The 8,497-nt window shown below is 36.7% G+C and overlaps 1 protein-coding gene and 1 pseudogene across 1 annotated transcript; both read right to left on the reverse strand.

Annotated features, from left to right (window-relative positions):
• Positions 1-5,323: 5,323 nt before the first annotated feature.
• On the reverse strand, positions 5,324-6,058 carry LOC145788759 (L-type lectin-domain containing receptor kinase IX.1 pseudogene; annotated as a pseudogene).
• A 488-nt stretch (positions 6,059-6,546) lies between these two features.
• LOC145789053 (favin-like) lies at positions 6,547-7,425 on the reverse strand. Its single transcript, XM_082897314.1, has one exon. It carries the CDS (start codon positions 7,423-7,425, stop codon positions 6,547-6,549), a length of 879 nt encoding a protein of 292 aa, XP_082753440.1.
• Between the last annotated feature and the right edge of the window lie 1,072 nt (positions 7,426-8,497).

Genomic DNA, 8,497 nt, shown 5'->3' on the forward strand with positions numbered 1-8,497 from the left:
CAATCTCAAGACAGATAATCTGTCCAAAATTTCCAAGGGCGTAAAGGATTATATACTCAATTTTATCATCTATTTCAGTACTCACTCAATTCCATGTTTGCAATAGCAATTTTAACTATTTATACAAAATAGATATGACAATCAATTTAGGGCAAAAATCCCTCTTTTCAAAACACCAATCCAAATACCAAAATCACCCATTTTGACATAACATGACTTCATTTTCCAACCCCATGTTCATTTATTTCATTTTTACCAAAAATCCCTCTTTTACATTTCACTCAAACCCTAGGTTTGGCTCAAAATACTCCCAAACCCCACCATTGTTACATAATCACAAATAATTAAGTTAAAAATCATAACAAAGTGTAGAAAATCTCTACCTCAAAGAGAGAAGATGAGCCAAGCAAGAGAGAAACCCCAAAGATGCCAAAAATCAATTCTAGTCGGCTCAAAGTGAAGATCTTGAGAAGCTCTACCTCTTTATCAAAGGGAGTAAGGTGGAGAAATCACTAGATCTAGGTGGAAATGTAGAGGGAAGGTAAGTTTAGAGAGAGAGAGTCTTAATCTAGGTTTTTAGAAAGTTTTAGAGAGAGGGAGAGAGGGATGAAAAAGTGATATAAAATGTCACTTTCGCAATCTGATATACGCACAGTTCGCTTGAGCGGAAGAGTTGACGCTCGAGCGTCAGACACAAAAATTTGTTCCGCTCGAGCTCAAAAAGAGACATGCTCGAGCACAAAATGCATACCTTCAGTACTTTTGTAGACAACAAACAAACCGCTCGAGCACAAGAAGGGATGCTTAAGCGCCCACCCGCTCGAGCGTAGGAAACGTCGCTTGAGCGTGGAAAACACTCCTCTAGTATTTTGCAGACGTGCAAAGTATTGAGTGTTTGCAAACTCCGCTCGAGCACAAGAAGGCCCGCTCGAGCAAAAGACCAAAATTCTGGGCAACACAAGGTTTGAAAACTAAGTAACCAACCTGTTCCAAACACGCTCAAAATGCCCAAATAACCAAATTTAAGGAGGAATAAAGAGCAAAAGACAATGAACAACATTCAAAAACCATAAACCCGAATCTGGAGTACAACAAGTGACGGGTCAAAACTGGAATCGCTATAACCTCCCCCCCTCCCCCTTAAAGAATTTTGTCCCCGAAATTACAAATTAAGTTCAAAAATCAACATTAGATCACCTATAACAATGTTATTCTTATAAGTCCATCACCATGACCCATTCTCCAGTCATTCATTCTCATTGACTCGATACACAAGTCCCATATTAAAATGAAATTTACAATTTCCCAAAACATTTACCATGTTTAACCAAAATCTGAGTTTTCGAGAAATTTACGCAGCATATGCAATGCTTCCAAGAGTGATATAATACATATGATATTCCATATCCTCAAACATATGCAATGTTTATAATATACTTATGTTTCCAAAATGTATACAACATGTACAATGTCCTCACATTCTACCAATCATAATCGCAATACAATACATGTTTTCAAACATCAACAAATAAGTCCGAAAACTTCTCTCGGACTTCCAATTCATGCTCCCAAGTTGCTTTCTCAACTCCGTGGTATTTCCACAATACTTTAACCAAGGGAATCGTCTTGCCTCGCAAAACTTGGTCTTGAGTATCCAAGATCCTCATCGGTCTCTCCTCATACGAGGCATCCTCGTCTACCTCCAAGTCGGTCCAATCCAACATGTGTGATGGATTCGGCTCATACTTTCGAAGCATGCTAATATAAACACGTCATGCACTCCGGAAAGTTGTGGTGGCAATGCCAAACGATAAGTAACCTCTTCAATCCGCTCAAGGATTTCAAAAGGCCCAATAAATCAAGGGGATAACTTCCCACTCTTTCCAAATCTCATCAAACCTTGCCTAGGTGATATTTTCAAAAACACATGGTCTCCCACCTTAAAAGACAAGGGTATCCTCTTATGGTCGGCATAACTTTTCTAGCGACTTTGAGCCGTAACCAACCTCTTACGGATAAGTGCCACTTTCTCCATCGTTTTTAAACCAACTCTAGATCTAACAAAGGTGCATCACCCACCTCAGCCTAACTCACTCGAGATCTACACGGTCAACCATGCAAGGCCTCAAATGGTGCCATACCAATATTCGATTGGAAGCTGTTATTATAAGCAAACTCCACTAAGGGTAAGTGCCTCTCTCACGACCCCTTAAAATTAAGGACACAGCCTTGAAGCACATCCTCAAGGATCTGAATAGTACGCTCGGACTGTCCGTCAGTCTGAGGATTATACACAGTAGTAAAGGTCAATCTAGTGCCCAAGGCACTCTGCAAGCTCTGTCACAACTGAGTTATGAAACGCGGATTTCTATCTGAAACAATCGTCACAGGGACCCTATGCAACCTCACTATGTCCCTAATATACAAGCCGGCAAAATAGTCTACCGAATCACTCACGCGCATAGGTAAGAAGTGCGCAAACTTGGTCAACCGGTCAACTACCACCCAAATGGTACATAAACATATAGAAAGTGAATCTCACATGTCAAATGTAACAAACAATCTAATAAATTTCATATCTTTATAGTGAGATTACTTATACTTGCATGTCAATGACATCACCATTACATTCAAAAAATTTCATAGATAGTATGGTTTATAATAGTCTTTTCATTTTCAATTAAAACAACCATTATTGTTCTCATAATTTTTAAAATGTCATTGACATTTCACTCTAATAATATTTTTGTAAATTGTTTTATTTAAAATATTTTCTTTATGTTTGAAAAAAAAAATCCCAAAATCTAAGGGGGGCACGTGACCCCTCCCCCGAGCTTTCACTCCCTCCACCACTGCCTGGCACTTCAGTGACACTTTTAATTGCTACTACAACATGAATGCTAAAGATTTTTACTAACACTTGAAGGGCTACAATTTTTTTTTTTAAATTTGTGTAGTATTAGTAACTCAAAATTGAAGCCTAGCCAAATATCCATTAATTTCACAACATAACACATAAAGACCCCCCCTCTAAAATAAAAAAAATAAAAATAAATAAATAAAATTTGAGGGTCCAAATTTTATTAGAGAATGTATTGGGTCAAGTTGTAAATAACAAAATCTTATCAATTTGATTTCCAGTGCAACACATTGACCCATACTACATAAGTACTTGTGATGATTATTGGGATGGGAGCTTGATTTTTTCCATTAGGTTTGCTCTGTGGTGTTGCTTTGTATTCGGTTCATATTTAATTTGGTTGGTTTCTTGCCAATGGCTGTCATTTCTTGGTGCTTGCATATGATTTGTGTGTGTTCATGTCTCGACCTAGTTGTGATATGTTAACTTCACCATGATGCTATTCTACACCTTGGTGTTTTTATTGATTTAATCCTTGCATATTCCATTAATACAATTTTCATTTTTACTGATAAAAGAATAGTATTTGTAATGACAAAAAAAAGAATATTTGCAAAGCCAATTTGTTGGCACAAAAAATAAACCCAAATGTTAATTCTTGTCGTATGAAACGCGCCCGTGATGCCATTGCGTGACTGTATGTTGATAAATTTTTGGCATCAAGGATTTGGTGAGGAGCCATAGAAGAAACAATACACTATGAAAATGTCATTATTCTGTTAATCAACATAAAAATTTGCCAATTAATTATGTACTTAAGATGTTCTATAGATACACAAAGTATATTTAAATTAGACAGCTTGATTTACAATTATTCTGTAAATATGTTTAGAAAATTCATGAAGCAATTGCTTGAATGATAACGTAATTGAAATATAGGTTAATACTTTCTTTTTAGATATTTTGCATATATACAATTAAAGAATATTAAAAACAAAAAGGGGCAACTTGAATCACATGAATCTTAAAACATTTTGAAAAAACTGAAAAGCTTTTGAGATATTGATTAGTGATTATGTTTCAATTTGTAAACAATAAATATCAATCTCAATCAAACAATCAATAATAAATTAACACAACAATTTAACGTGAAAAAAAACTACAATTGAAGCACTCCCAATTGTGATAAAAAAATAACAAGTCAAAGCCACAAAACAATCTACGAAGAAGACAAAAATGAATTACACACGAGTATCCTCAATTATCTAGTGAATCAACGCTCGAATTGAACCAAACTCGATTTATCTGTTCCACCACTGTCTTCACCGAACTACTTTGCCAACATTAAATCTACAATGCTGATATTGAATCCACAACAATGAGACACTCCGGAATCCACTAAAACTTTAGGCCCAAGTTTCTTGGAATCCACCGAAGAACATTTCTCTCTTTTGTGAATGAAATAGTGAAAACAAACCCTTTGATGATGTTAATATGAAACTCATAGATCCATCAATTACTCTCAAATCATCAAGGAAACCAATGTGTAAATACCCTTTAATGTAAAAAATCTTGGTAGCTCTCCTTTTTGAGAATCTGGATGGATTCAACCCTAAAAATGACAAAACGCGCACATTATACTAAATAAAGTAGCAAAGACCGCTCGAGCGCACACTTTAGTTCTCAAGTAGTGTGACTAAAAGGCAATGCAAACATATAGGCCAACCGCTTAAGCGCAACATCCATTACTCGAGCTGTAAAACATATTTCCCAGAAGATCAATTTGCAGGCAAAGATACTGAATGAACTACATAACCGCTCGAGCGTAGCAAAGTAGCAAACAATGATTGTTCAAGACACGAAATGTCAGCATAAACTCCTCTATACAGGCACAATTTGGGTTAGATTTGCCTGTAAACACTCATAGTCTCACTAAAACAAAAGAGCGAATAAAATTACAACTGAAGGAAATTTTGTCAAATGGGATTGCTAATTACAAAAACCTAACACATTGTGATCAAATGTTCATGCTTAACATTTAAATTTATTATTTAATTTTTTCAAATCTTTGTGTTTTAAATTTTATGCAAGCTACGTCTATGTAGATTGAATGGCAAAGTGCACTTGATCCATTTGCATACCTCGGGTGTAGTCAGGGAAAAATCATCTTTTGACAAATATATGTTAAATATAGTTATTATCACTAAAAGAAGCATTATGTTACTTTCCAAGTGTATTTAACATTTGATAATCATAAACAAAATATATATACATGGTGATAAAGTCAAAACAAACACTAGAATACATGGGTAAAGTACATACTTACACATGGTACCAATATTAAAATTGGCTAGAAGAATTGATAACTACTAAATATATTAAAATATTTTACAAGAAACTTTTTTAATGAACTTATATATGGTATCCTAATTGGTTCACCATAGTACTTATTAATCAATGTATTCATGTATACAGAAGTGATGCAGATGGACAAGAAGCGACAGATGATGAGGTGAACTTTGAGGAATTTGTATTGTAACTATAGCTTGAAGATTGGAATTGGTTGCTATTAGAAACAGTAGTAGAGCCATAGTCCAAGGATGAAGCATTCACTGGAGGAGCTAAGTATGTTGGCACAGGCATTTTTGCTGGGAGAATGGGTAATGTAGCTTCAAAATTAAGCACATGAATTGCTTGCCTAATTGAAGGTCGAAGATTGTGATCAGGTTGAGCACACCAAAGCCCAACAATCATCAAGTATTCCATTTCTTCTTTAACAAAATTTGGGCATATCTTTGGATCTAATGTAACTTCAAGAAGCCTATTGGTATAGAGGTCCCAAACCCACTCCACCATTCTCATCTGACTTTCTAGAATATCCAGATCGATAGGTTTTCTTCCACAAGCTATCTCCAATGCCACAACTCCAAAACTGTAAACATCTGATTCCTTATTCGCTTTGCCTATGATTACATATTTTGGTGTCGTGTAGCCCTTGGCCCCCGCCAAAATAGTTATTTGAGAGTCTTTTCCATGATCGACAAGTCTAGCTAATCCAAAATCCCCAAGTTTAGCATTGAAATTGGAATCCAACATGACATTACTTGATTTTACATCCCTATGCACCACACATTGTTCCCATTCTTCATGTAAATAGAGCAATGTCGAAGCTAGGCCTTGAGCAATTTTGTGCCTCATTGCGCCTATGTCAACAAACCTTTTCTTTGAAGAGATGGTAATCTAAGCTTCCATTTTCCATGAACTCATAAACAAGTAGAAGTTCTCTTTTGTCATGACACCAACCAAGTAATTGCACCAAATTTCTATGCCTCAACCAACTAATGATTTTCACTTCGGATGCATACTCCTTTATTCCTTGTTTTGATCTCTTTGATATCCTCTTCACAGCAACGTAGGAATCCAATTCCCTCAAAAAAAACCTTTAAAAACCCCACCCAATCCTCTTTCTCCAAGCTTTTGTTTGTCTGCAAAGTAATTTGTTGCACGAAACAATTCTCCATATGAAAATTTCTTTGGCCCAGTACCTGCCTCAAAGTCATTATCCATGGATAGTTTAATGGAAAACTCAGCTTCATGTTTTGCTCTACTACTTTTCTTCCACAGGGCAAAGCCAAGCAAAGCCAACCCACCAACCAAAACAAATGAGCTGGAAATCAATTCCACTATCAGTGCCTTTTGTTGTTTTCATCTATCTTCTTTCCAGGGCTAGAAGTAACTGTGTTGGAGCTTGGACTAGGACTTGGTTGTGTTGGCTCATCGATTTGTAAAGTTGAATTGAAAGTCCATGATTTAACATTATTTCTCTCAAAATTAGATCTTGTTGAAGCTGAGAAACCAATTGCAACCTTGCTTGGTAAGTGTTTCTTCAGATTAACCACGAAACTAAGGGCACTTTCGGCGTTGCTATTATTTACAAAAACAGTACGGAGAATAACACTCAAATTTTTTGAACTAGAATTATAACTAATCCAAGCTTCATTTTCTGACCCATGTATCATGTCATTGTTCCATATTGCATAAGCACTAGAATTGAGAGAGTTGATATTGACACCTACATGAGTTTCCCAATTAATGTTGGTTGGGTCGAACTGGTCATTCCAAAAGGTATCAAACTCCACAGCAACAAAGGGACTGATCATTTTGCCTGTGAATTGGTTGGCTGGAAGACCCATGGAAGCGCCTGTTGTGATAGTGGAAGTGGCATTATCATAAGGAAGAAGGAAGAATGTGAGCCCATCTGCAGGAGCAATATTTTTATCATATTGAGTTATGACAAACACGAAATAGGTGTTGAAGTCTGTGATGCTATCAAGGTAAAAAGGTTTTTTATATGTGGCTCGAGCGGCTTTGCCTGTGGATGCGCTTGATTGGACCATGTCATCATTTGGGGTGACTTCGATGCCTTGATCGTCAATATTGGTGAAGTTGAAGCTCAGTGCAGTTGCATGTAGAGGGAAGTAATAATGCATAAAGAAGAGAGAACAAAGAAGAATAATACTTGATGGGAATAGTGGGTTTGAAGAGTTGCAGACAGGCACAACCATGTTTGACAGTACTACTTTGGAAGCATATATGGAAGTATTATGAATGAATTGAAAACACTGCAATGAAATTTCTTAAGCACTCTATTAAACTGATGTTTTCATATACTATATTTTTATTTTTGTCATAAGTAAGGATATATAAATAAAAAGTGTTATGAAAAATAGAGAGACTGTATATTGAATTGAATGAATAATACAATAGGAGAAGCCTATATATATAGGCAGAAAAGAAACCTAGATAGGTACAGAAAAGGATAGAGATAAGACTAGAAGGAGATAGAGATAGAGAGAGATACAATACAAATAGAAAAGATACATCTATAATAATATATAGCTAACACCCCCCTCAAGTTGAAGGTGGTATCTCAGATATCAACTTGAGCTTGGAGAGGAGATCAGAGAAGCAGCCTAGAAGATGAGCTTTAGTGAAGAGGTCGGTGGTCTGATCAACAGAGGTAACAAAAAGAAGACGAACATGGCCACTAGTAACATGCTATCGTATGAAGTGGCAATCAATCTCAATATGCTTGGTGCAATCATGGAAGACATCGTTATAGGCAATCTGAATAGCACTTTGATTGTCACAATAAAGATTGGTGGCAGCTGAATGAGAAACACCCATGTCAGAAAAAAGCCAACGAAGCCACACAAGCTCCTGAGTAGTGTCAGCAAGAGCACGATACTCAGCCTCGGTACTAGAACAAGCAACAAGGGTTTGCTTCTTGCTACGCCAAGAAATGAGAGAGTTGCCCAAGAAGAAGCAAAACCCAGTAGTGGAACGACGATCAGTAGGATCCCCTGCCCAATCGGCATCAGAAAAGGCATGCAGTTGTAGAGAAAAGTGAGGGGAGTAGTGAAGACCATGAAACAGAGTTCCTTTGACATAGCGTAAAATGCGAACCAGAGCAGCATAGTGTAGAGAGCGAGGAGCAGTCATAAATTGACTAACTATGTGAACAACATATGCAATATCTGGACAAGTAACTGTGAGATAGACAAGACTATCAACTAGCTGACGATATAAAGTGGCATCTGACAATAGGGGGCCGTCAAGAGGTGTAAGACGAGTCTG

The sequence above is a fragment of the Camellia sinensis genome, chromosome 12 (genome assembly GCF_055761805.1).
Source record: "Camellia sinensis isolate YWXY chromosome 12, ASM5576180v1, whole genome shotgun sequence".
Lineage (NCBI taxonomy): Eukaryota > Viridiplantae > Streptophyta > Magnoliopsida > Ericales > Theaceae > Camellia > Camellia sinensis.

What these genes read in the sequence shown, in the direction of transcription:
- LOC145789053 (XM_082897314.1), bottom strand. Translation starts at nt 7,425, where the DNA reads ATGGTTGTGCCTGTCTGCAACTCTTCAAACCCACTATTCCCATCAAGT.